General features: G+C 39.1%; 1 protein-coding gene across 1 annotated transcript in view; it reads right to left on the minus strand.

Annotated features, from left to right (window-relative positions):
* Positions 1–27,810, minus strand: part of SYTL2 (synaptotagmin-like 2) — a 38,970-nt gene that overhangs the window by 5,158 nt on the left and 6,002 nt on the right. The window contains exons 2-13 of the mRNA XM_010180060.1: positions 23,220–23,368; positions 20,620–20,755; positions 15,132–15,204; positions 14,467–14,566; positions 12,579–13,451; positions 11,731–11,802; positions 6,382–6,483; positions 5,369–5,422; positions 4,126–4,173; positions 2,908–3,002; positions 1,683–1,802; positions 503–672 (exon numbers count right to left, since the gene is read on the minus strand). Of these exons, the coding sequence (XP_010178362.1) occupies positions 503–672; positions 1,683–1,802; positions 2,908–3,002; positions 4,126–4,173; positions 5,369–5,422; positions 6,382–6,483; positions 11,731–11,802; positions 12,579–13,451; positions 14,467–14,566; positions 15,132–15,204; positions 20,620–20,755; positions 23,220–23,368 (1,992 nt within the window). The remainder of the gene's footprint in view (positions 1–502; positions 673–1,682; positions 1,803–2,907; positions 3,003–4,125; positions 4,174–5,368; positions 5,423–6,381; positions 6,484–11,730; positions 11,803–12,578; positions 13,452–14,466; positions 14,567–15,131; positions 15,205–20,619; positions 20,756–23,219; positions 23,369–27,810) is intronic.

Below are 27,810 nucleotides of genomic sequence, written 5' to 3' on the forward strand. Positions count from 1 at the left end.
CCCCTTCCAAAATACATTAGTATTTTCTTATAAAGAAATCCTCTTAAATAGCCATTCTGTTGTTCAGCAGTGAAGTATAATAATAGTTTCCAAAGTGGGACATTAACTTCCTTCTTCCAGGGGAAAAATCTGTTGAAATATCTCCTCAACACATGCAAATACAGAATATTTAACTATAGTGTGCCTAGATATCACATTTAGTGGCTTTAATCCTATTGAAAACCTATCAAAGCAGGATTTACCATCTGGAAAGTTGAATTTTAAAATAATTTCATATTCTTTAAAGTTTGATCTTTGCATGTTAATATATTATGTACCATTTATAGTGGCAATTCTATATTCAGTTCAGAGGAGAAGACCATGTAAAGCACACGATAGCTTCTTTAATAATTTGGTTGGTTACTCCAACAAACTATAGTGTTTGGAAACAAGCAAACAAACAGTTTTCACTTACACTTAAAAGAAAAACTTCCATTAGGAAAAAATTACTCTGCACACTTACGGGTCTGAACGCTGACGCTTAACATCTGCCACTGCCAAGTCTTTACACTGGCAGATAAAAATGTGGAGCTCGTGCAGTTGTTCTACGTAATCAATAGCAAACTGAATGTTCCCCTTCACATCCACGTTTCCAAAGTCCGCACTATAGATGCTCATCAGACTTCCGCTCACCTGTATCATACAAGAGGAGAAAAATTACCCAGGCATTTCATTTCAGCAGATATTTCAAAATTAGAGTAGATTTAAGATTAGAGTAGAAGTCACAATCAGAATATAGACAGTAAAGAAATCAACTGTGTCCCTTTTCTTTATTACTTCTAATGTAGCAAACACTATGATAAAAGCTTCTCAGCAAGCAGATTAACAAAAAAGTTATTTAAAAATCAAAAATGTTAGGCCAAATGTTCTACAAAAAATTTTTGAATGTGTTTATTGCATTGCGATAGAAGAAATAAAATGACAGGAAGCTGTGGATCTGGAGATTGCCTGTGATCAGATCCTTGAAAAATATTTTATATATCTCTTCAGCTTATCTTCCATGCAGAAAGCAGAGCCTGACAGTTTAGGACAACAGGATTTCTGGAAATACTGTTAAAAAGATTAGTGATAGAAATCTGTGGTTTAATTAAAAACAAAACACACTTGAAAATTAAACCCTACACAGGTTGAAAGAGAAGGATGTACTTTTTTTTAATCTCAATATCCTTACTCAATATTCTCCTTTTCCCAATAAAGTCCACATAAATTAATGACTTCTAGTTACCTAGTTCACTGTCTTAATTACACAGCCCACATAGCACTACTGTTTCTTCAACTTTTTTCTCTCCTACTTGACCTTTTTCTTTTCTTTTTGTTCTCCTCTTCTGTTTCTTCTATATAAGTTGTCCTCCACTTTCAGCTACAAATGTAAGCTCCTGGGGTAAAAGCCATCTCTTTGTTCAGTGTTTACAGAATATGCTGCACAGTAGAGTTCTGAGCAGGCTCCAATATATTATGAGAATAAAGCAAATTTTTAAATTTTTTTAGGCAACTCCATGCAAGGGTTCACATAACAGAAAGGGGAGGGAGGAGACAGAGATGCCAAGGGAACATAGATAAGAGGAATACGAAGGGTGCTGAAACAATACTGAAGAGATCAGCAAAAGCAAAGTGCCATTAAAACAAGACTTTGGTTTACATACAGAGGACAAGGAGGCCATGCCAGAAGAGCTGCTAAGATTGGTTAGAGAGCTGGGACTCTTCTTGATTCTGCAAAAGGAGTAACTGCTTTCTGATGCTGTATCTGTCTCTCTGTCATCACTCTACAAAAACATTACAGAAAGAAAGTCTGTGTAGGTTCTTTATAGTCACAAAGAACATTAAAAAAAACCCAAACAATTTCAATGCAGATTGGGAATGCCCTGGTTTGAGCTAAATAGAACCAATTTTCTATTCAGTGATTTTACTTTTCATCTCAGACTCTTTTAAGTGGCTAAACTTGCTGAAAACTAGCAGCATGTTTTTCCCAGACAGTGTGAACTGGTAACGTTCAAGGTCAGTTGTCTCACCCTGGGTGTCGTGTCTGTGCCTACAGGGGGAAAAAAACAGACCCAAAAGTGACCAACGAGGTATTCCATCCCACACACGTCATACTCGGTATAAAGCTGAGGGATCACGAGGGTCTCGACCCTTCTCCCATCTTGGAGCCCTTCCATCTCAAACTCTTCCATTCATCTCGATCCTGCAGCAGCCGAGGTCTGAGCAGACCCTGCTGGTTCGTCTGCCTCTGATCCTGATCCCTGTGTTCCTGCATCAGCTCCCACTGTTACTGGATCCGGTCTGGGACTTTTCCAGTGACCTGCTCTGCAGAGCCTCTGGTGATGTAATTGTCACTGGGGGAGGATTTTATATTGGATTTGTAGATATATTTGTACGTATCTGTATATATTTCATAATTTTCCTATTTACAATGTTATCCTGTAGTATTAGTATTATTGTTTTATTAAATCCATTAGTTTTATTTTCCAGCCCGTAAAGTCTCTCTCCCTTATTCTCTTTTCCCTTCTGGGGATGGGAAAGGAGTTAATAGAGAGCATCTGCCCAGGATTTAGTTGCCAGCCCAGCTCTAAACCACGACAGAGAATCAGTGAAAACCTGGATTTAAATCCCCTTGTTGTGCTAACATGAGTAATTAATATTTCTTAAATTAGGTCATGCACTTAAAAAATAGTTGAAAGGGAATTTTTCTGATAGAAAGGTTGATGTGCCACAGGTTGGTTGGGATCAGCTGCTGACCACAAGGCTCAGCTCCATGCCATGGTCCAACAGTAAACTGACTTGGCAGACCCTGGAAAACACTGCTTGACAACTTCAAAATGCAAAAGTAATCAAAAGTTTAAGTTATGATACTTCAGAGATGGAACTTGCCTCTTCCTGTAGGAATGACGGTACTGACTTGCTCAGTCCTTTGAGTTTTTCAGGATTGGAAAACAGCTTATCAGGCTGCAAAGGCACTGTGGAAACTGAAGAGCCGCAATTCAAAAGGTTTCATAAATAATTTTGTGCATCAAAACAGTGATATTCCGTAAGAGGACATGGTTAGAAACAGCTTCAGATCAAAGACATGCACGTGCACAATCATTTTACAACCTGGATGCAAGACTGGGACTCAGATAAACTATAATTAGGAAGGATAATCTACTTCGACACCTCCTATAACACTGACCAAAGAACTTTGTCTTGCTGGAGCAGAAGTGTTTACACTGCTTGACGTGATATACAAGTTGAGGTGTTGCAAGCAAATTCTGATCTAATGTGATGACAAAAACATTTTCAGTTTACTTTCTAGATTTTCTTCCTAGAACAGGATAAGTGCACTCATGCACTAATGACACCATCATTGACAATAGAGTCATCATAGGGCTCTTGGCAAGAAGTTAGTGTACAAACCAAACTCTGTTCTTTTATTTACTCAAATTAATGGCAATAATGGCAATAGGAACATTTGTGCAAATCAAGCAATTGCTAGACTTGAACAAACAAGGTTCAAATATTTCTAGTTATTTATAAGATGCATATCTCGTTAATGATGCAGTTTTTGGCAGCCCACCTCTCCAGCTTTTGTATACCTCTACTGAACTTCAGCTCCATGTTTTTCCACTGTACAAAGCTTAATTGCACAAGCCAGACTTGCAAAAATCCAGTCTGTGGTATGCCCATAATTCTCATTTTCTATGCTCTAACCTCTCTTACATTTAATAATGCACTGAAGCTCTGGATCTTTGCACTGGATTTACATTGTGAAATGCACCAATACTGAATATCATAGGACAGAGAACTATTTGGCAGCCAACAGCCAGAGAAGCACATATCTATTGCATAAAATGAAACACTACAGAATCGACGGGGTTGTTTGTGAGGCATGAATTCAGCTTTTGCAAAGCTTTTGCTGTTGAAGCTCAAAAAAGTGCTCAACATGTCAGTTATGTCAGTATGCAGTTAGATGCAGTTTCCCCATTAAGCCACTATCTAGTCTAGATGCATAACTTGTTAGTTGTTAAATTAAAAAAAGGATTTTTAATGTATTAGTTTAAATATCAGTGGAGAAGTCTCTCCGTTGTCTGCTGGAAGGATCCTATTACTCACTTCCTGCTGCATTTCCTTTCCTCTCTTGATGCTGATCAGGTTCCAGACCTGCTCAGTATTGACAACAGTCATTCAGCAGCACAAACAGTTTTGCAATGTTACAAATAGCATCAATGTATCTTATACGTGGGAAGTTTCTTCCTTTCCCAGACCTCCGTATGTTTCTGTGTTTTGCATCACTGTCCTCCTCGGAGGGGCTGGATCTTAAAAGCTGAATAGTATTTTCAAGAGAACTTGCCTTATTCTGTCTGTAAAGCTACCAATTTGGCTCTGCCATTTTTTAGAAATTTCATTCTTAATAAATTTAACTCAAAAAACCCCACCACCCTTTTCAGATAAGTGTCAACATGTTCCATATTGAATATATATATGCTATGCTTTCGGTAGGGGTCTCCATTTGAAAGCAAAGTGCAGTATGGTACTTCAGTCCTGATAATTTACTGGACATTGCATGCATCCTATTTTCTATGATCATCCTACTTATACCATAGGTCACTAACATGCAAAATGCTTTAAAGCATCTAAAATATGACAATAAATGCAATGGAGCACAACTATTTTTTAAAACTGTAGTGTCCCAATAAAAATTTGTGTTATATTCCACATACTCGATGCTATTTGATGGCTTTCTATTGTGTTCATCTTGACATGTTTTTGAAGCAAATTTGCACTTATTTTGCTTAGATGTGGAATTTCTAAAGGCATACAGAAAAATTTAACAGCAAGGCATTTGCAATGCACTAATGGACCGATGATATCAACAGCAGCTGATCTATCAGTTCATTTATTGCCTAGAGTAAATATGCTTTGCTGGATTGAGACGGGGATTATAAGTGAGGTTCCTTTTCAACCGATGTATTCTGAAGGGTGTTTTGCATGAGCAAAAGTCATCTTGCATCTTATAATGCAACAGATGAACAAAAAAATGCAATATGTACTTGGTTCAGCTCTTTCAACCGAGCTAACATTCAAAACTCTGATTTCAGTAACTCTTTCATAGGCTGAACGACCAAAGGCCAAAATAATAAATACACTGGTAGGCAGCACACAGTTCCTACATATATAGCAGGACATAAGTATATTCCTTAAGAATAAAACAACACACCAAAACTCTGCAAAAGCATTTAAGTCATGCTGAAATTAATAAATCTAACCACAATTTGTGGTTTCAGAACTCCTTCACTAGCAAACAGAGACTATTGAAAAAACAGGAAGCTTCCATGCAGACACAAAAGATATTTACCATCTTCAGCACTAAGAGCTAATTCTTCCTTTGGTTTATTTCTTTTTCCTTTATCTGTGCAGGAATAAAGTAACACAGTTAGAAGAGTTGCTGCTCGGGATGATAAAACAGATGGCAGTGGTAATCACAGAATTAAGAGTAATGAGGACAAAAACCCCAAACAAACCAGCAGAGCCACAGGAATGGTTAAATTCAAGAGATGCTTTCTACTCCACACACTACTTCAAGCCTACATCCAAGCAGCGGTGTCATGCTGACAGTTTCTATCAGTGTGCTGTTAAAACAATGTTAGTGCATACATAAAACCTAGAAACTCGTTAGAAGCAATGGCATAAGTGGTATTAGAAGAGAAGTTTGCTCATGGTAGCCAACATCTTTCAAAATCTACACCTCCACACTTAGCTTACAAACAAGTTCTGTCCACATCGTCCCCATTAGACATGAGACAAGCATGAAAACACTGAGGGGCAGGGTGACAGGAATATTAATTTAAAAGAATAATCTTAGGAGGCTACAGAAAGAAGTCAAGAATTAATTTTCAGTGTAGTCTTGTCTCACTGTATCCTCTTAAAGTGAGTCTGGTATGTTAACTGCTAGAGCACACAGGTGAAACACTACTAAAAACAATTTTTTCATACTTCCACTGTCTACTAATTTGACGAACCAAGCAGCCAGGAGAGACCGGCAGTCATTGCTCATTACTGATTCGGGCAGTCTCCAATACTTCCATTACAGAAAACTTCCTAACTACCCAAGAAACATTTCATCACTGATAAATGCAGTGCACTTTTGGAAGATGTCTGCTTCATAGACCAGCGTTACTTCAAAATTAACACAAAGAACTGAAAACTAAACCTTATGAGAAAAGAATTCAGTTTTACAGTACAAACTCCATACTGCTATTGAGAAGCAAGGACAAAAACACTACTTGGCAAAGCTGTATGGAAGAATGGCGTGAACACATTTAAGCCAAACTGGGGGTCACGGGAGACACACACAAGCTTTGTGCTCACTTGAGGTGGCTGATGGAATGTCCTCTAGACTTTTGGAAGGCATTTTCCTATCTGCACTCCTTTTCAAAGCCATCAAAACAGGGTTTAATTCTTCTTCTGAACCTGTTACGAGACAAAACACATGAACACTGCACACACAGACATGCCATTTTAAACAAGTTACTAAAACAACAACCACTGATTTGTCACAAGAATCTGTTTTTACTTTTAGGTATGACAGTGAACGTTCAATGAAAATACAACATAAATCCAAAATAAACAGAATAAATGTCTAATTTTAAGTGTCATCAGTAGAGACAGACAGGTTGGTACAATTCACCTGTGTAGGTATCTCTGTCTGTACTGATTAATAAGGTGGCTTAGGTCAAATATTGTCTTAATTATCTAAGAAAAACAGGATAAATTCAGACTTCAGCCATTTTGTAACCATCTTGTTACAAATCAGCATTAAAAAGCCAATAGCTTTAGTTTTTCCTTCTGTGTACATTTGTCCATTATATTTTCTCCCCAGTGAAAGTCACTTTTTCAATACTTGAGTAACAACCAAAACCAACAACTGCAGAGACATTCCGATCCCTGAAATGATGCAGTTGTCTTTAAGAGCAGAATCAAGACAGACTTAGCTCTCTGACAGATCCCTCCCTACCTCCCTTGTCTCCCCATGAGCCAATCAACCAGGCCTTAGACAGCAACACTGCAATCATAAGTTTCATTTTTCCTCATTTGTCTTGGGTTTTCACTGATTTCCACTGGAATATCACTTTCAAAAGAGTAAGTTAGCAGGTGCTGGAAACTTCACATATTTCCTCAGAAACTTCAGGTGAAGAAAACATTCCCAGTCTCTCAGGAGCAAATTAGAAAGGTGAAATTATCTCGTCTACCATAAGCTCTTTGATGATTATCATACACTATACATCAACTAAAGCTGCCATTCAACAAAATGAGAATTCTGGTACACAGACCACATTTATATGACCATTTTCTAGTGCAACAGGTAACAGCACTAAGTTAAATAGCACAGAGTATTGGTATGGTCTTTATATCCAGCCATTCCACAGGTAAGTATTTACCTTTGAAGACTAACTGGTCAAACTAGAGAATGAACTCAGCCATTAATAGTTTTCTTTTCTTCTTTTAATCCATGATATTTAAAAGAAATACCAGTCTTCGAGTGTTACAATGTTATTAATTTGAAGGTGATACCACACAGGAGGAAGAAAAGGGTAAATCATGAAGACTGATGTGATTGATTCATGCTGCTAAACTCTCCTTACCCAAAAGGCTTACCCAAATACAGTACGTGATTGTCAAACACTTTCCAATTAAAGGACTCAATTAGTTCTTCCCATCCTTCCCAAACAAATATCCAAAGCTTTCAATTAATAAGTAAGTATTGCATATACTTTTAGATAACATAAGTTGGCTACCAATAGAAACTGTAGCCATATTCAACAACCCAGCACCCTGAATTTGAGAAATCAAACGGCTCACGAATTGAACTGCTGGTTCCAGAGTAGTAATCAGAGTTTTCATCTGAAAACTTGGATCCCAAATTTGAGCCACCCTCTTCCTCTTCATCATTATCCTCATGCTGAGATGTTGGCCACAGTTCTGGCTGGTGGGAGTTGCTCTCATCTTTAAGGCGTGTGCTTGCTCTTCTGAATTTCAACGGTGCCTTAAATTCTGAATTATTTTCAGAGGCACCCAAGGATGTGCTTTCCTCAATCCTTCCTTTCTCATTTGTCTTGAATGGCTTCACTGCAATCATATTGGCCTCTCCTTCCAAGGGGGGAAGATCAATGTTTCTCTTTTCTATTTTATTAATAGCTTCACTTCTTTGAGGAAGACCAGAAGCTTCCATTTCACTCACTGCAAGATCCTTTACTGCACTCTTGTTATTTTGTTCTGGAGCTCTCCCTTTGATAGCTATCTTCATCTGTGTATGATAGTTACTGAAAGCACCATATGGCTGTGACACAGGCATGAATAGAGTCTGTTTTTGTGATGACATGTGATCCCCAAACTCTTCTTGTTTATGCAACTCTTTGGATATTGGAGATGAAATTTCAGATGCTTCTTGAAGAAGTTTTTCTAAAGAGCTACTAAATTCACTGAATTTTGCAATATTTGAAACTGAAGTTTTTTCTATTGTTTCTTTTATTTCTTGAGGATGATCTCTCTCTTGTTCCTTCTGCAAATTGACATGAAACACTCCATATTCAGTCATGGATGGCACAGATCTTTCTGTGGTCTCACTGATTTCCTGCACCAACTCTCCACCATTCTCATAGGTTGTGCTTTTAACTTCTGTCTCAGTAGCTCTCTGTACTGTGCTGTCAGCACGTTTTGGTTTAGGAGGTGGTGTTTCAGTGACCTCCTTCAGCAGCTTCTCTAAAGCAGAATTGATGTCACTGACCTTGGATGGGGCAATCGACTTTTCTACGGTCTCACTGATTTCCTGTGGCAACTCTCCATCATTCTCATAGATTGTGCTTTTAACTTCCATCTCAGTAGTTCTCTGTACCGTGCTGTCAGCACATTTTGGTTTAGGAGGTGGTGTTTCAGCAACCTCCTTCAGCAGCTTTTCTAAAGCAGAACTGAAGCCACTGACCTTAGATGGGACAACTGATTTTTCTATGGACTCACTGACTTCCTGCGGCAAGTCTTCATTCATGCTTTTAACTTCCATCTCAGCACTTCTCTGTATTGTGCTAATGGCACGTTTTGGTTTAGGAGGTGGTGTTTCAGAGGCCTCCATCAGCTTCCATAAAGCAGAATTGAAGCCACCGACCTTGGACGGGGCAATCGACTTTTCTATGGTCTCGCTGATTCCCTGTGGCAACTCTCCACCATTCTCATAGGTTGCGCTTTTAATTTCCACCTCAGCACTTCTCTGTACGATGCTAATGGCATGTTTTGGTTTAGGAGGTGACATTTCAGAGGCCTCCTTCAGCAGCTTCTCTAAAGCAGAACTCAAGCCACTGGCCTTGGATGGGGCAACAGACTTTTCTATGGTCTCACTGATTTCCTGCGTCAAGTCTTCATCACGCTCACGGGTTGTGCTTTTAACTTCCATCTCAGCAGTTCTTTGTACTGTGCTAATGGCACATTTTGGTTTAGGAGGTGGTGTTTCAGAAGCCACCATCAGCTTCTGTAGATCAGAACTCAAGTCACTGACCTTGGATGGGGCAACTGACTTTTCAATGGTCTCATTGACCTCTTTAGGCTGTCCAGCATCTTCTTGGCATGTTGATTCTACACTATAATTAGTTTGTGATATGCCATTTGTGTCAGACATTTTCATTCCCATCCTTCTATTTTCAAAGGGTTGAGATGGAAAGGTTTCTGTGATCGCGTCCTGCAAACCAGCTTGAGGCCTCCAAGAACCCCCATGAGTATCATCCTTGTCTGCTGCCTGATGTCGTAGAGAGAAAGGTGTAAATTCCCTAAACAGTTCCCTGAGACTTTTTGTGTTTTCATGCTCATCTGTTGATGACACATTCACTTTTTCTGTGCTTCTGCTTACTTCTTTTTCATCATCATGAGAAATGTCATGGCTCTGTTCTACTGTTCTTTCAGAGACTTTGCACTGATTTGAATGAAAAGTTGTCCCTTTCAAAATGTTTTCATTTAGATTCAAGCTAGATGACATCTCAGAGGCTTCCTTTTCTAATTTCTTTAGGCCCAATTTAAATACATTAAGGTCAGCTTTAGGTAGAACCACCTTATCCACAGTCTCTGCAACTTCCTCTTTAGGAAGGACCTCTAATGGAGTAGCCTTGTTCTCCAGTTTTTCTACAGGTAAAGACAGGCAGTCATCTACTGCTGTTCCCTTTAAAGCATCTTTATCACCAGGTGATTGGAGCCACTGCAAGGAAACACGATGTTCTTTTGATGAAACAAAACTTTCTTCTACACATGCTTTAACTTCTTGCTCTGGAAGATGTATCTTTTCCTCAGATTTTGAGATAACTGGTTTTCTGCCCAGCTGGACAGAGTCTGTATTTTTCCTGTGTGTCACACTCAGACCTTTCAGGGTAGAAGATCCCAGAGGCAGTTCATGTACCACAGAATCTAGGTTCTGTCTTTTTTCTCTCTCAGATGTTTGGGTTTGTTGTTGAATTAACTCTTGCTTGCTCTCATCATCTCTGCCTTTTTCATCTTCCTTGGATTTTATTTCATAGGTTATTGAACTTGTATTATTTGGCAAAGAAACATCTTTCCTATCAGTGCTACTCTGTAATATAACTCCGGTATCCCAGAAGTTTCTCAAACTCTGGAACTGTGAAATTTGACTCTTGGACTTTTCATTTGTTTTTTCTTTTAAAGACAAAATCTGGAAGCTGGGCTTCTGCTGGGAAGCAGCAGCAGCTTTTCCTTGATGTGCTTCTTTCTCATCTTTGTCTTTGCTTTCTGAGGAAGCTGAAGTGGCACCAACTCTTGGCTGCAAGTTACTGGCTTTTGGCATTTCTGTATATTCCTGAACTTCACTGTCAGATGGAAGTATTCTTTCTGGCTTTTCAGCTGCATGGCCTGGTCCAAACTCATGAGAGTTTTGATGTTCCTTTCTAGAAGCCTGGCTTGCACAACTTAGTTCAGCACTTCTTAATGTATTCTTGTTTTGATCATCCAATCCATTAGGTGGGTATACTGGAGTCGGTTTTATTTTGTCACTTTCTCTGAGACCTTGCAGTGCACCACCACCTGACGCAGTAGTATTGCTTCTAACTTGTTTCTCTCTGTAACTGGGGACAGTTTTATCCCTTTCCCAGAATGCTCTGATCTCCCTTAATCTTCTTTTTTCTTGTATTGCCTTCTCTGATTCACATTTCTGAGCTGGTAGCTTGTGCTCGTGAGGTTCCAAGACATTTGAGTTTTTATTTTGTTGCTTGATATCTTGACCACATTCTTTTTCTTCAACTCTTGTACAGGCAAATTCAGTTAGTGACTTGTCATTTTGCTCCTCATTCTCTTCTTCTTTCTTAGGTGTTACCCTCTCTTTTATCAGCTGTGTATCTTCTGAAATAAATGATGGAGGTGAAATACTGTCCTGTTGTTTAGCCTTTCTAAATGGTAGTTCTTCTGTAACTTCTGTTTTTCCACCCATGCTAGGCCCACCATGTTCTGTAGGAAGAACTCCTGTTCTGGTTGATAAGTCCACTTCCTCTTTGGGTTCTCTGCCTTGGGATCTAGCTGATACATGTTTCCTATCTTCAGTACCAGAACTTCTTTTAAACCAGTCTAAAACCTTTGATACAAATTCATCATCCACTTTCATGAGTTCATCAGCATGTTTGTCTGGCTTGAAAGTGGTTTTAGCATCTTGCTCCTCAACAAGATCAGGCTTACCTTGTTGAAGACTTGTAGAATTGGTATCTGACACCTCATGTGCTTCTGTCTTAGGAGAAGGCTGATGTTCATCTACAATGTAAACACACTTATAAGGGTTAGGAATCAGACACACAACTCTACAAATGCTTGATCTATCTTGAAAAATCTCTCCGTTTTTGGTGGTTGTTGGGTTTATTTTTTGTTTGTTTGTGGCAGGTTTTTTTGTGTTTTTTTTTTTTAAACTGCTAGCAGACAAAAAGAGCTTTCTGTCTTTGTTTATGGAAAGAACCATACCATGAAAAATTAGTTGCTGCACTGAGATATCTTACTGGAATATTAATCATATTACTTTTGAAGGTGTGAGCAGATAAGGTTAGTTATCCTCATTCTAAAGGAAATGGCTACATTGAAGGGAGTGAATGGGCAGGGGGGATGACAACCCAGCATATTTGTGTTTAGTGCCATGAGCAAATCCCCAAGTCACAACTGGATCACTACCAGGGACAGTCAAAAGCAGTACACCAAAAATTCTTCAGTTTCCATGCAGGAAGATCTATCAGGCCTTATGACAGGAATTTTATCCAAATGCAATCACTTCACCTTCATCATCCACAATAAAAGTGCCTATCCAGGCTCTGATCTGATTGTTAACTCTTAAGAATACCAATAGAAGATCACCTAAAACATACTGACTACATTAGAGCATTAAAAAACAAGCAAGTGATTTAGAATTTAATTCTGCAGCATGTAGCACACTCCTACAATTTGTTTCCTAGCTGTTAATTCCTAGATCAAGTGATTTGAACAGTAATGAATACATACTATATGCTATTGCATTCTGCTCTTCACTCCTGTTAGACTCTTACCAGGAAGGTTCTTGTGTGACTTTGATTCATGGCTCAAGAACTGGTTGGCTTTATTTTTGTGCATCTCATCAACACTCAGTCCATTACTGTTATTTGGCAGGATATTGCTGGAGGTCTTCTGTGGAGTTTCAATTTTCTTAGGAGTAACTGTCTTTGTCTGCAAGGTTTCATCGACTGACCTATTAGTGTCAGAAGGACTGCAAGTCAATGCATTATCCTGTAAACCATGTGATGTTTTTACTTGTAAAGCTGATGAATAGGTTCCCAAAGACTTTGTAGCAGAAATTTGCTTATTCCCCAATGAATCTGATTTAAGAGCATCATTTCCACTACTCTTTGTTTCATCAGATTCTAACAAATCAAACTCTCCTTTTTCTTTACCGTGGTGGAGCTGTGGTCTTTGCAGAGGTTCTCCTTTACCTGTGCTAGATGAGAACCTCACTTGTTTAAGTTTTTCCAGTGAAATTTGTGCAGAGTTTTCTGCATCTTCTCTAAGAGAGTTCTTCTCAACTTCTCCTTCAAAAATCGTTGCAGTAGGAAGACCATTCTTTTTCTGAACATCTAACATCTGACTGACACGAACTTCGGAGTCAGTGGAACTTGAACTTGAACTGCGCTTCAGAATGCCCCTGGGTGCTGTACTAATGCCATTAGCCTTCTTGGTCCATTTCGCTGGTTTTGGAGCAACATCTTCTCTTTGTGACACAGGATCTGTTGCTTTGTGAATTAATTTTCTAGCTTTTGGAACAGGATGCTTAACTAGTCCTTTCTGTGATTCATCAGGAGGTTCTACAGGAGGCTTCTTATATTTCTCTGTTCCATTGTTTACTAAGTTTGGTTTAAGTTGGTTCTCTTCTGAGGGTGACAAAATTTCTGTAGGACATATATAGAAAGGAAATAATGAGTTTACGTGACATTCACCTGCATAAACAGAGGGGTGTGACAGTGCAAATCTAGAACAAAATTATTATATTGGTTTATTAAAAACACCTGCAGTAAAACACAGGAGGAAATTCAACATAGGTGTTGATTTCATTTGTATGTAACAGGAACTTTTAACAGATGAAAATCCTGCAGTTATTTCTTATTTATAAATATTAACTATTTAATGACTAAGGATACAGAGCAAACCAAATTTATAATCAGCATTATTCCCACCACGAACAAACTTTGCAGGGAAGGACAGCTTTTGAATACCCAAACATCTCTTCAGATTCAGAGCATAAACAGCAACCTACAGAAATGGAAACAGGCTATTTCCACATCCATATAGAACAAGGTAACATGCAGAAATTATGTCCCAGTAGGAAATTATATTTTTGTGAATGGAAGTCTCCCTTTTTCCAGTTAGGAAGCTTCATAACAGAGTAATTTCCACATATGAGCCTGTAAATTACAACTTCAAATGCCTGTATAGAGATATCATCACCCATCTACTTGCCTGCAGAGAATACTGCAGGAAAGGATGGATTTGAAAATAAACAGGACTGAGAAAACAAAGGAGAAAAAATTAAAGATCAAAGAGAGTTAAGCTTCTTCTGTTGAGCCAATAGCAGCAGTGACTGGAAGATCAGAGACAGCTACGTCAAATTGAAGGAAATTTCTCCGTTAACAGCGATTCAGGACAAACTGCCTTCTCAGATGGGGAGCCTAATGCTGACAAGAACTGAGTAAAAGAAAGGAAGCAAAACCCATTTAGTCACATAAACAGCTATTTCCCAAGTATATTCACATATTTTTCATAGGGTTTGAAACAAACTAGCTGGTAACTCCAAGTAGTTAAGGTAAAAATTTTTTATATCTTAGAAAAAGAAGCAATGAAAGTAAAATTAACTTCCATAAAAACCACCAAGAAATTCATAGTCACATGTTAAGTAAGTATATTTACCCTTATTTGGTAGCTGAGGTAGAACAGCTGGTCTGCTTTCTGATTCTCCGCTGTTCAAGTTATCACCGGATGCAGTGGCATTAAATGGATTTCTCCTTTGCTAAAAAAGGAATGAGCATTATAACAGCAGTCCAATTGTTGTATCAATACAGTCTTGACAAAATAAATGAAAGTGCAGTGATTTCCTCTGCCTCACTACACTGTCAGCAAAAAAAATCTGAACGTGTGCATCTTAAATTGGATACATGACAAAAAAACCTACATAACATGAACCAGGGAACTATCAGAAGTGCTAGTGATATCCTCATCCTGTTCTTTCTAAAGTCACCGACAGCAGAGATAAGCCACCACTTAGAGACACTTGAAAATCCCAGGTTGCTGCAAGTTAAATACTTCTATCTCTACTTCTGTGATGTTGAAACACAGCAAAGTATCTCTTTTCAGTGGCTGAAGAGACTGGAAACGATGTCAAGCTCAGCCAGTCACTGATTATAGCCCTAATAGCACCTTAGTGCTCAACTTTCGGTGGTTTTTGTTATCTCCTTCCAAAACAGAAAATACACATTTTTTTTCCAACTTTTTCTCCTTAATTATATCTTTATCACTGAAGCAAAGAAATGCAACATTTAAAAGATAACTTCTGTTATATTCAATACAATTAATACCTTTACTGGCGAGACTTCTGCCCTCACAGGTCTTTCCTCTGGTACATCCAACACAGAAGTTATTCTTTTAGAACTGCAAAGAAAAGGCACAGAACAACTTCAGCAAACAGGACATTACTTTAAGCCCTTTTGAAAAAGCAAAACAAAGATTTGTTTATGCACACTTAAAAATAACCTCTTGGCATCTACATTTTCTATTTAGCCTGTTCTAAATACAACTTCTACTTTGCAGGGCAAACCCCACGTTTTTGATATCTTTTAGATTTTTGAGCAAGCTTTATGTAAACATAGCCACTTTCCAAGCAATATCTGTGCTGCCATCTCTATCCTTGTCCTACATTTACACTTCTAGGACTGAAACCAAAGGGGAAGAAAGTGCCAAAATCTGATAAAAACAGAGTTTTGCAAAGTGTTCAAGTCAGAAAAATCAGAGGAACCCCATTACTACTACAGCACAGCCATTATTCGCCAAAAACAATACATCCCCCTCAGAGGTACAGCTTATAAGCTATTCTGTCAATTAAGATCTATAAAAGCCGTAGTTTGATAGCAGAAGCAAAGATATTGCTTGCGATCCTGACTAAGTATAGCTCAAGTAAGGAGAAATTCAAACAGCTGGAAGAGACAGCTCCTATATTATATATTTAAAAAAAATCATCTATTTGCAGAATGATGCAAAGGTTTCCTCCAAAACAATCAGATTTTTGTAATTTGAGTTTATCTAAATATGTTAGATATGAAAAAGTATTTGTTTTTTTGAAGATGGAAGTCAGATACAGATTTTAAATATGACTTTCATGTAGCAACCACATTCACAGTCTTAACTTTATATAGAAAATGCTGGCATTAACCAACACACGTGTTCATGATCTGGGGGACAGGGTAAACAGCACAAGATAGGAAAAATTAATATTCTCAGGTAGGAAATATGACCTCAGGCTAGGAAAGAAAGCTGCTCCTATGGTTTTTCTAATATAGATGTACAAGGAGATTCCAATACTGAATCTTTCTTTGGTGAACAATCTTTGGCAAGGGAGTTTGTGTTCTTGCTTTTATAAGCACTTGAGTTTGTGGTTTTGCTTGTGTGTCTCATTGATACCACCTGACTACTCAACAAAATATGACTTTTAAAATTCTTTTTAAAGGTTTAGGTCATGAATGCTTCAACCCTTCCCTCACTTAAACAAGGAAAATACCTTGGGCTGCAAGAAACCGATAAGACATTCTTCAGTCTGCAGTTTTACAGGCAGGGAGGTAACTTTTCTAAGTCTCACTGAACACACACACAATCCCACGACATTTAATGCAATAGCACTTCAGACTTACCATAGAATAATTAAAGCTAATTTTGCATTATATACTGATAAGATTGCTCTAAATAAAACAAGAGAGGGAAAAAAATCCCATACACCCCTAAGTGTTGTTTTACAACAAAGGGTCTGAAAATACAAGTTTACCCCCAACTCATTCAGATGGGAAAACTGAACAAACAGTTCCCAGATACACTGCATTCACAAGAGAGGATATGAAGCCAAACTGATACATACACCCAGATTAAGAAACTTCTGTGCTGCAATTCAGCAAAACAAAGTGCTGAGAACCACAGTGAAGGCTCAAACTCCACTCAGACTGGACAGGAACCAAGAGGCACCAAGGCAAAGGCAGGAGCAAAGCTGGAGCAAAGGTTTATAGATTCACAGATGTTAATGAGGTCTACTTAGAAACAGGCTCCCATTCAAAGAAATTAGCTTTCCTGGGCTCATCCTGAAGGCTTAAGGCTCTAGTGTGATTAAAGCTAGTGGGATTTAATGGTACTCCATAAAAATGTCATTATCTAGGTATCCCAGCACCCTTATTATTCCAGAAAAGTTACATCAAGACTTTTAAGAATTCTTCATGACTTTAAGGATTTTTAGAATTTTAAGAATTAGGGGGTTTCTGTGAATTTTTACCTTACAGAGCTCTAGGACACACACTTGTCACCTGTTCAATGTAGACTAAGAATATTTTCTAGCCTAGAGAAGAAAACAACCTACAAACGTAATTTGAAAGACAAAACCTCTCTAACATTGCCATTTTTTGGGATTCAGCATATAGACAGATGGTGTCACTGAACAGAGTTAATATTGACAGTCTGAGTCACTCCATAAAAACTCATTCTGTGCAGGGTTACACCTTCAAAGACACCTCACACACCTGGCTTGTAAAGGCTCTGGTATGCAGAAGTACCACAGTGATGTAACACCCAAGGAAAAAATCATTCATCGTTTCATTACTCAAATTAGATATCTGGGGTGTGGGAATGAAGATCACTATGCTACTTTTAAGAATATAGTTGTGGGCTGATTTCTGCTCTAATATAGCAGCCCCCTGACACAACAGCAGTTGAACTGGCCCCAGGGCTGGATTTGACCCTCAGCAGTTTACAAACAGATTTACCAGAACTGAACTTACTTCATATTCAGTACGAATTGTTATGGCTTAAGAATAGGATCCAGGACAAAAAAAAAAACCACTCTGGGTAATTTGTTATCATGTATCTTCTGGTCCCAATCCTCATCTTAGCAGCTGTTCAGTCCATGCAAAGCCTGCAAGCCAATGCTGGCCTGAAGCCCCTTCTTAGAGGAAGGAGGGGGAGAAAAAAAAACCCTAAAACCCACAACTCCCACAAACCTACCCTTACAGTAGCACTTTAAAGTGTTTTAAAAGTTCAAATACTTGGACCACATGTAGCATTTAGACACCAGAAGATGTGAACTCCATTTATGCAATCCCAAGCTCCAGAATGATGCTCTGTTTCATTTTCATCATGTTGAGATTATTGCATTGTAAGAGGAAGAGTCAATGGATTCCTTGCAGCTCTGCTATCCTAACAGCCAAATTAAATGTTTGTAGTGTCCAGGCTTTCCCTTCCCACCCCAACTGATGGGGTTACTGCTTTCCCAACATGGTGTCTCCCCTCAATTCCCGATCAGCTGCTGCCATTAGAGACAGGCCCACAGCCATGTCAAAGTCCAGTATCAAGAGAACAAAAAGGAGTATTTTAAAAACATATGGCACCTCCTGCAATTTCCCACATGCAATGTTGCGTAGACTGCTCTCAGTAATAGCAAAATAAGCCCATACTGAAATCCTAAGCAATGAATTGCACACAGTCCTGCCACATTTGCTTGCTTCAGTTTTTGACATTTTAAAAGCCAATAATCTGAGACAGCTAATCAAGTATTTATGTAAAGTAAACACAGGTACGTGTTCAGCCCACATATTATAGGTCCTTTCCATAAATCTCATAAACCCTGGATTGTGTGAGCTTGCTTTAGCAGGAAGATCTCGAACTACTGGTGAGAGTATAAGCACATGTGAACAAGGCATACAGGCTGATTAATTTCTGGCACATTCTGGAGCAAAGGGCAGAAAAGGGTCCTGAACAATAATTATCACATTTCACATGGGTGCTACCTGAAATAAGTCAAAGCACCTCAAGTTAAAGACCACAATCAAGTTGGTCATATTTCAAAGACATTGTCTACATGTTCTTAAACCTCATTATGTTACAAGGCTGCCCTGTTCTTAAGGACATGGGCCTGGCCATGGTCTTAAACCTCATTACAAAAGAGGCTGCCCTGGCAGTTTTTGAAATGTATTACTCCATCACATACAAATTGTGGAATTGTAACAGTAAGAATAATATTGAGGCTGTACTTTAAACTATCATCATCTTTTCCTAGTGTGTGAGGTTAACAGGCAAAATATTCTAAAAGATATCTTAAACAGCAGCATGTCTCGTGCTGCCCATAAAGAAATAACTCCACAGCAATCTCCTGAAGATAAGAGCCACTTGTAAAAAGTCTACATTCAGTATCAAATAACTCTGTCAGCATTATTAGCCAACTTGGGTGCAGTGGAGCTAAGCTCTTTCTTGTGATAAGCAATCTTTATTGTCCTGGACAACTTCATTTTTTGGGACCTTTTTCAGAGCGATTTAAGATACAGATAAGACAAATACTCCCTTGAGTTCACAGACAATGATACATAAAGGATAAGAAAGACCAGTAATGCAAGCCAGAGTTGTTAAGACTTACACCAACCTTTGGTGCCATTCATCGTAGGCACACGTACCCAGTGTGCAGACCATGACAGTGAAAGATTCAACTGGTACTAGAGACTGTACCAATGCATAGCAGGAGACAAGCCTTGCTGCAAAGATAAAACAGGTGACACACAGAGAAAGACTTGGACAGACAAGAAAGTGAAAGGTTACAGAGCTGATCAATGGCACAGCCAAAAGTAAAACAGTTATCCTAGGAAGCAACTTTACATCTTACCTCACTCTGTTCACTGAAAACACAAACAATAGTGATCCGTGTTACACCCTGGTTCTTGTTTCCTCAAGGATGTTGAGGAATCTGGCCATTTAAAGACATTTCAGGCCAGTAGGTCAAGGGAGGTGATCTACCACATGAGGAGAGGCTAAGGGCGCTGGGTCTGTTTAACCTGGAGGAAACTGAGGGGAGGATCTCAATGCTTATAAATATCTACAGGGCAGGTGTCAGAAGGATGGGACCAAACTCTTCTTGCTTGTTCCCAGGACAGGACAAGGGGCAATGGTCACAAACTGCAACACAGGAGGTTCAGCTTAAACATAAAGGAAAAACTTATTTACTGTGAGGGTATCAGAGCCCTGGCCCAGGCTGCCCAGAGAGGTTGTGGAGTCTCCTTCTCTGGAGACATTCAAAACCTGCCTGGATGTGTTCCTGTGGGACCTGGTCTGGGTGATCCTGCTCTGGCAGGGGGTTGGACTGGATAAGCTTCAGAGGTCTCCTCCAACCCCAAACATTGTGATTTCACTTTCACCTGCTGTCACCCTGGGTAAGAGATCAGCACTTTTCAAATGCAGTATTTTTAAAAGCTTTTCACACAGCCATTGAATTACTGCATGTGTAGGTATTTTAGAGAGACAAGTCTCTCTCACAGAAGTAACTCAGGATACTTCAAAGCAACATGGAGCTGTTTGGGATGTTTACAGATTTGAAATAGAGTGATGTAATTCCAAATCCTCTGCAGTTCAGAAACTATTTATCATCCAGCTTTCCTGCAACAACTACAGCCATTCAGGCATACCCAAACTGACTGTCTCATTGTACGCTGAATGGAAACCTCTGAAAGGCCATTCTAATCAGAAAATCCTGGTCTCATTTCTGGGAGCCAGACTAAGCTGTGACATGAGAACACATGTGGGATTATACTATTATACCACTGAAAACTTTTTCCTTAGAGGTAAGCCAAAGATTGTTCTGCATCTGAATTAACAGTGCATGGCTATGATTTGTCAACCTTTCACATGCACAAATTCCTTAGGCAATTCAGAGGAAATGTTTGAAGACTTTTGAATAAGAGACAAGTTCAATACTTTGGAGAGAACTTAGAGCTCACAAGTTTCATCAGTCCTGGCATATACATACTAAGTGTGACTAAACAGCCAGCTTACCTTGAACTAGATTTTAGTAGTTGTTCTTCTTGATGTTCCTCAATGCCATGCAGTTCTGGTGGCACAAAGACTTCTTTATTAACATTGCTCACCCAGCTGTTCTTTGCTTTGTTTGATTTGCTCTGACTCACTTCAGCTAAAACACAAAACAAGAATATTGGTGACTCCCATATGTTCATACAGGATTTCTTAAGAAAGAATTTGCATTCAATCCTACAGCTATTTCTGAAGTCCACTATACTTGAATTGTGTGCAGATCTGGTGACTTCTGAAGAATATATTTTTTTTAATGATACTAGAAATGTCACGTACTGCTCTGGATGCTTCACTCTGCTACTCCAGGTACACCTGCTTTAGATCTTAAATGGAGAAGTTTTATACAACAACCCTGGTAAAGACTGATCCTGTAGTTTAATAAATATTGAAAATTCAACCTCAGTGTCCTGAAGAAAAAGACAATTAAGCCATAGGAAATTGAAAATATGTTGAAGTTCAGTTAAACAAGTCAATTATTACAGCAGCAAACTCCAAGTTGGTCATAGCTCTCATTTAAGCAAATGGCTAATCCTTGATGGACAGAATTACCACAAGAAGTTAAAAAGTTAAGTATAAAAAAAATCACCAACAAAAATCCCCAAACAAACAAAAAGCCCCACCTCATTCACCAAATGTAAATACTTTTGTATTTCTTTTTGGGATGTGACAATGTTATCCTGATAACCTCTTTCAGTGTCAAAACATTAACTTACAATATTTCCTCCACTGCTTTTTGCACTTCTCCAGCAGCTTAGAAACAAAGACTTTCATAGTGTGCAAAAATAAGCAAGATTTTCATTCTAACTTTTACTATAAGTGCTAGGAAAAATATCTTGACCTCTAATGAGTCATTGAAACCAAGCAATGGCACATAGTTCTGAATGTACCGGTGGGCCCCTTTGTTCAAGTAATGAGATTGGGAGTAATTAACCTTCCTTTTAGATAATATGGCTTTAAGTACTTCCCTTTAAGCCATAAGTTACTGTAAAATTTAGCTTGAATCCTACAGCTGATTTTCATAAGTCCAAAACCAGCCAAAACCACAGACAGGCTGCAGTAATCACCTGTGATTTTTTCAATTATTTTCTGTTTCAGGCCTTTTCTTGTTAACTTAAACCCCAAACCATCACACAGTAACCTCAAACTGACTAAACTGCCATTATCCAAACTCATCTCTGGGAATATAGGAATTGAGAAGGTGTAACACTGCAGGATTAGACACAAGAAAAGAAGGCTAAATTGTAGTTATAAAGTAGCAAGCTGTAGTCCATCCCCAGCATTGAGAGAAGTGCCTTACTTGCTTCACTAGCACACGGAAAAATCACTTAATAGAACTTAAAAAAATAAAGATTACAAATATTATTTTCCTCAGGTCGTACTGATAAGTCTTACCCTTCTAAGTCAAAAGGATAGTCTGATAGATTTAAAATAGAAGTCTATAATATCCTGTATACCACGTTGTATACGTTTTTGTGAATATAGATTGACTGTTCACTTTCTCTCGCAGGGATAAAGTTAACTGTGACCAGTTCAAAATTAGGAATTGAAACAGTCACTTCTTATGTGGAAAACTTTCATTTTAAAATGCCTCAGGACAAGACACACTGAATGTCAAAGAGGCATGGCTTTAGAGAAGTTCTTGAACAAATTAATGGGGAAAAGTAATCCAGAAATACTTCCTCTATTTCAAAAAGGTCTGAGGTGCAATTGGCTGCAGACTGGTCCTGGCCTTGGAGTCCACACATGCTGCCAGGCACCCTCAGAGGCAGGGTGCTGGGGAGGTGGCTTGTGGGCTGGTCCAATAAAGCAGTGCTTATGTTCTGCTTTGTTTTGCTTCTTTCTAAATAAAAGACTGTATTTACTTCTGATGTTAAACACAATGCATTATCTTCCCACATTCTGGCTTTTTTTTAAAAGAAAAGCTTCAGAATAAAATATTTATTATCAAGTGAGAATCAAGCTTGTCAACATTACTCAGTTTAAACACAATCAAAAATACTATCTATCTGTACTACTAAATTAATGTCTGCAACTGTTATCTGGCACATGGACATAGTTGGCTTTAACATTTGAGGGTGCTCACCATGATGTGAGGTATGGTGGGTGCATCTAAAATTAATGTGGACAGAGGATGTTAGCCAGAGCTCCCAGCACATATTTCAGTAGTTATAGCCTCTAGCTCTAGCTTATGGTGCCTACCATTAAGCTCAAACTGAGCACCCAAAAAACTTGCAAATCCATACTGACAAGCACTTTCCTCGGTCTCTGATTCTTTGCATGTTCCAGGGTAGCTCAAAGGGCCTCAAAAATAGAAATGCAAATGCAGTCCAGGACTGCAGAGGATTTTTAGTCTTACAGAAAGAAGCCAGCCTCAACTGTGAGCAGCCATCATACAGAATTCTCTGCATAATACATAGCACTGGGAGAGAGGAAAGCTTACACTGTAAACCACATGGGAAATCTCTTTTTTGCATAATTTTCTGCTTGTAGAGATATCAATAGTGTCTGAGGTCAGCTAAGTAAGAGCCAGTCTTTCCAAAATAAAATATAAACCAAATGCTTACCAAGAGTGGCGGGCTTCCGGCGCATAGAAGCTCTAATGATATCTGCTCCGTGTATCTTATCTCTGTGCCTCTTTGACTTTGCTTCATAAAACCACTGCCCGCTCATATTCTTTAGCTGAACATCGTCTTTGACTTTTTCTGGTAAATGCCTGAGGAGGAGAAAAAAATGAATAGATGAGATACACACACATGATCTACTTACCTGTGTGAACAGAATAAAAGTCAGTGTTTTTTGGGTTTGGGGAATGGGGTTGTGTTTTGTTTGTGTGTTTTAAAGCTGTCTCAACATGCTATTTCCACCTTCTGAGCTGTTTCTCTCCTTACTTAATTATTTTTTCCATAGCTTACACAAAAATCCTTCTATGAATACAGTGAGTTACAAAGGAAGACAGCATCACATGGATGAAACAACAAAATATGTGCAGTTTATTAATCTACAGGTATCCATCACATGAACTGCAGACATTTTAAATACTGTGAAGCAAGTTTTTAATTTTATTTTAGGCTTCAGGGTCACCCTGCTTTCCTTAATTATACTTTAACAGAATAAAGAGTTGCTGTGTGCAATTTGAGAGGTTGTTTTCTTTCCTCATTATACACATAACACAATAGACAAACTTATACATGGCCTGGAGACTAACCTGGAGACCAGGAAAATTACTACATAGATTTAGAGAATAATTTAAAAAAAATCAAGTCAGGCTTCATTTGCCTTCTCTATTTATGTTGCTTCCTTCAGTAAAGAAGATAATAAAAGAGCTCAAGGGAGAAATCAAAACAAATCAAGTTACTCAGAGATTTTAAGGCTAAACACAGTCCACATTGCTGTGAGATGGTGCCATCTTCTACAGGCCTGATGGACAACCATAGAGTCATAAAATGGTCTGGGCTGGAATGGACCTTTAAAGGTGATCTACTCCAACCCAAGGACCTTCACACCAGTTTTATATTGCTCAGGAGTTTAGGAGAAAGAACTTTTCATGCAATGAAGTAGCTATTATGACAGTCCTTTTATTACAGGTTGCAGATTTGACTGTCAAGCACAGACAACAGCAATGAAAGGACACTGAGCCAGTCCCAACCACCACTCTAAGGCCATTCTCACCCAGCACTTGACTTCTTCATTCTTGTATACCCAGAAATAAAAAGGCTTATTTGAATGCATCAACTATATTAGAATTTAAATACCTAAGCTGCTTTTTGAAAAGTACTCTCAGCAGTCAGTCACTCCTAGGTGTGTAAACAACTTCTCTTTCTCCAATCAGCTACGCACAGTTGAGGCTGCCAGGAGTTGAGGTCACCATTGGCACTTTTAATGCCAAGATTCAACAGTCCATAGCATTGGGTCACTTAAAACTTGGCCCTCCCTCTTGCTTATAACTCTGTGCTCCTCTAAGAGGTAAAATACGCACATTTCATATGCTGCAGGTCTTCTCAGTTGGAGCAGGAACACAGCAGCAGCTTCCCTCTGTCCTCAAGTAAATATATTTCTCAGGTATGAGCCAACCCCTCATTGCTCAGCCAGTTTACGAACACAGCCAGCAGAAATAGTGGAAATGTGGCATGCAAGAACTCCTTACACAGATGATTGCTTCTCCCTTTCACCTTCTTTCTCATGCATTATTTGCCGTCTCAGAACAGATGCTCCTTAGGTGTAGGGACTGGCTTTTCAGCTATTTGTACAGCCTGCAGGGAGGCAGAGTTCTGACCTCAGCTGGTGCAGTGCTTCAGGGCAGTATGGCAACACAGGCCAAGGGAGGTTCACTGGTGGGAAGGTACTGAGTCACAGGACAAGTATTCAAAGTCCTCACCCTGTTTAATTCAACCCTTTTACCCCAGACACTGCTCATTCCCTTCCCCTTTGTATCCAACCACTGAAACTGGGGTGTGGTAGGAGACCTTTACAATTCAGCCCATAAATCACTGTAGAAGTGGACAGGATCCCAGGTCTCTCAGCTCTCAGCCCACTTATCTGCTTGTTGGAGTCAGATCATAGAATCACAGCATGTGTTAGGTTGGAAGGGACCTTTAAAGCTCATCCAGTCCAACCCCTGCAGTCAGCAGGGACACTGGTACCAGATCAGGTTGCTCACAGCCCTATCAAGCCTGACCTTGAATATCTCCAGGGATGGGGCCTCCACCACCTCTCTGGGCAACCTGTGCCACTGATCTACCACCCTCATGGTGAAGATCTTCTTCCTAATATTCAACCTAAATCTGCGACCGATTAACATCACATAAGCAGGACAGAGACAGAAGCATAGATTTGTCACAGCTCTGGGCTCATCAAACACCATCCACAGCCAATGCAGCTCTCATTTTGGCTGAAAATGAATGCCAGGCACAACTCTCCCACTCCCATTTGCTGCCTATGGAAGCTGGTGTACCTTAACTCTACCAGCTCAACAGGCCTTCTAGACTTTGGGAGATAATTATGCTCACTAACAAAGGTATAAATATCATCTTAATCTACCCTGTACTTCCTTTACAATGTCGTCTGGCCAAAATGGCAAGAAGTGACAGAAGCTCAGAGCAGCTGACTTACAAACTACTTCTTTTGCCTTCTCTTCTCACCTTGATAGCACTTGACCTTCATTAGCTTGGCTCACTCAACTCTTCAAAGAAGTATTTAGCCTCTTGGACACATCTTTTAAGGAACTGAGAGCAATATAAATATTAGAGATAGGCATTCTTCAGCCACAAGTAAAGCAGCACATTTCCATTATCAGAAAGACGATAAGTTCTAAGTCTTAGCAAGTAAAAAAAAAAAGCTTTTAAAGAAGCCTGCATTCACCAACACATCACAGACTTGTTACGAAAACCACTGCTAAGGTTACAAATGGGAATTTTTACAATGCTTCTTGAAATCCTAAACTCTGCTATGACCAGGCCCTAGCAGTAATATCAAACTGCTTGCACTCTGTGGGCCTGTTTGACTGTTAGGCATTAGATTTAAATTGTGCTTTACCTTGAAAGGAATTGTGGAGAAATCAGACTGGTTTTCCACTGCTACATACACCTCCTAGCTCACCACAACGAGATTAGAAGCCATCAGTTGATTTTATGCCAGCTCCCCAGTCAACAGAAAGGCTAACCAAGTTGTCATTATGTTATTTTCCTCTTGGTGACCAAGAAGTAGTAGGCATTCAGATTAAGATTCAGATTGCAGGCTCAGTTGCCAAGTTTGCAATTAGGAGAAAATGAAATAAGGGCTTTACATTTGATGTAAGTGTGTATTCTGGAGTTCCTCGGTGGTCTGCTAAAATACCAGTTAGCCTGTCCTGCAGTTTTCAGAGTGAAACAGCCTAAAGCTGTAATAAAGCTAGTGCCCGTTTCTTCTGTAGGAACATTAAACTCAAGAAAATGAAAGTACATAGTTAAAAGAAATTAGCTAAAACCCTCTTAAAATAAGCCCAAGTTTCCCCATTACTTAATATCATTTTTCCACTAGGTGAAATATTTTTAATGGCAAGATGACAGATTTTTTTCATCCCACTAGGGCAATTAAATACACCTGGAATTATACTGAATGGGCACACAAAGCAACTGTCTGGCACCCTCTAGGCAACAGAAAATCTACAAATGTATTAATAGGGTTGTTTGTCCCCTCCTCCAGACTATCTGATAGTAGGCTAAATCACATGCAAGTCAGGAAATCTGCTCTGATATCATCAGTCCTTGTCAACCTATCAGCAAATCCAGAATGCTTTATCTTCTGCTTTGTAGGCTACTGTAGGAGCTTATTGCATGGTAGGGCAAAGTAATAGTGATCTCTGTTGGTATTTTTTGAAAAAACAGTATCTAGCAATACATATCTAGAGCTAAAACTTCTGCTACACATCCTCAGTTTCCCTTAATTCATTCTCCTGCACCCTCCGTATCCACAGTTCGTACTGCAAACCACCACAGAATTTGCAAGATGTGGCAACTGACTATTTAGTAACTTCTTTTTTTTATTTATTCCTCAATTGACAGCTTAAATTCAGCTTTTTGGACAGGAGAGTGTATGGTGTGAGCACATTCTGGGACTTCTTGTGACAAATTAAGAAGCTTTTTAATCAGAGCTTATGTTTTGCTGAAAGAGACAGATTCACCAGCATCTCACACTCCCTATTCTGAAGATCTGAAAAAGCACTCCAGTGACTGGTGGCAAAATAAAGGTTACAAATTCACTCCCAAAACCTCCCTCCTGCAAACGAAATACCAAATGGGTGGAGAAGGTGGAAGGAAAGAGTTTTTAGGAATTTCTCCTCAATTCCATTTGCTGCAAGTATAATTACAAACCCCAAATCAATAAAAAAAGATGACAAAGGATTTAGGTTCTGGGTCACCTTCCAGACGCAGACAAGATAAACCTTTTGTAGCATCACTCGTGCAAGAGCAGGAGTAAAAGGACATCAGACCAGGCATTACACAGGTCAGACTTGCTGGGAAGACGGGTTTTTTCCTTCTTTGAGAGTGTAAGACAGCCATAAAGGGTTTACAAGGCAAAAGGAGTAACTGTTTAAACATTCCACTTTGCATGAGCATACCTCTTTACTCTGCAAATATCTAGATAAGGAGGGAGTGGGGGGGGGGGGAGCTGTTTTGG

The sequence above is a fragment of the Mesitornis unicolor genome, unplaced genomic scaffold (assembly GCF_000695765.1).
Source record: "Mesitornis unicolor isolate BGI_N332 unplaced genomic scaffold, ASM69576v1 scaffold20832, whole genome shotgun sequence".
NCBI lineage: Eukaryota > Metazoa > Chordata > Aves > Mesitornithiformes > Mesitornithidae > Mesitornis > Mesitornis unicolor.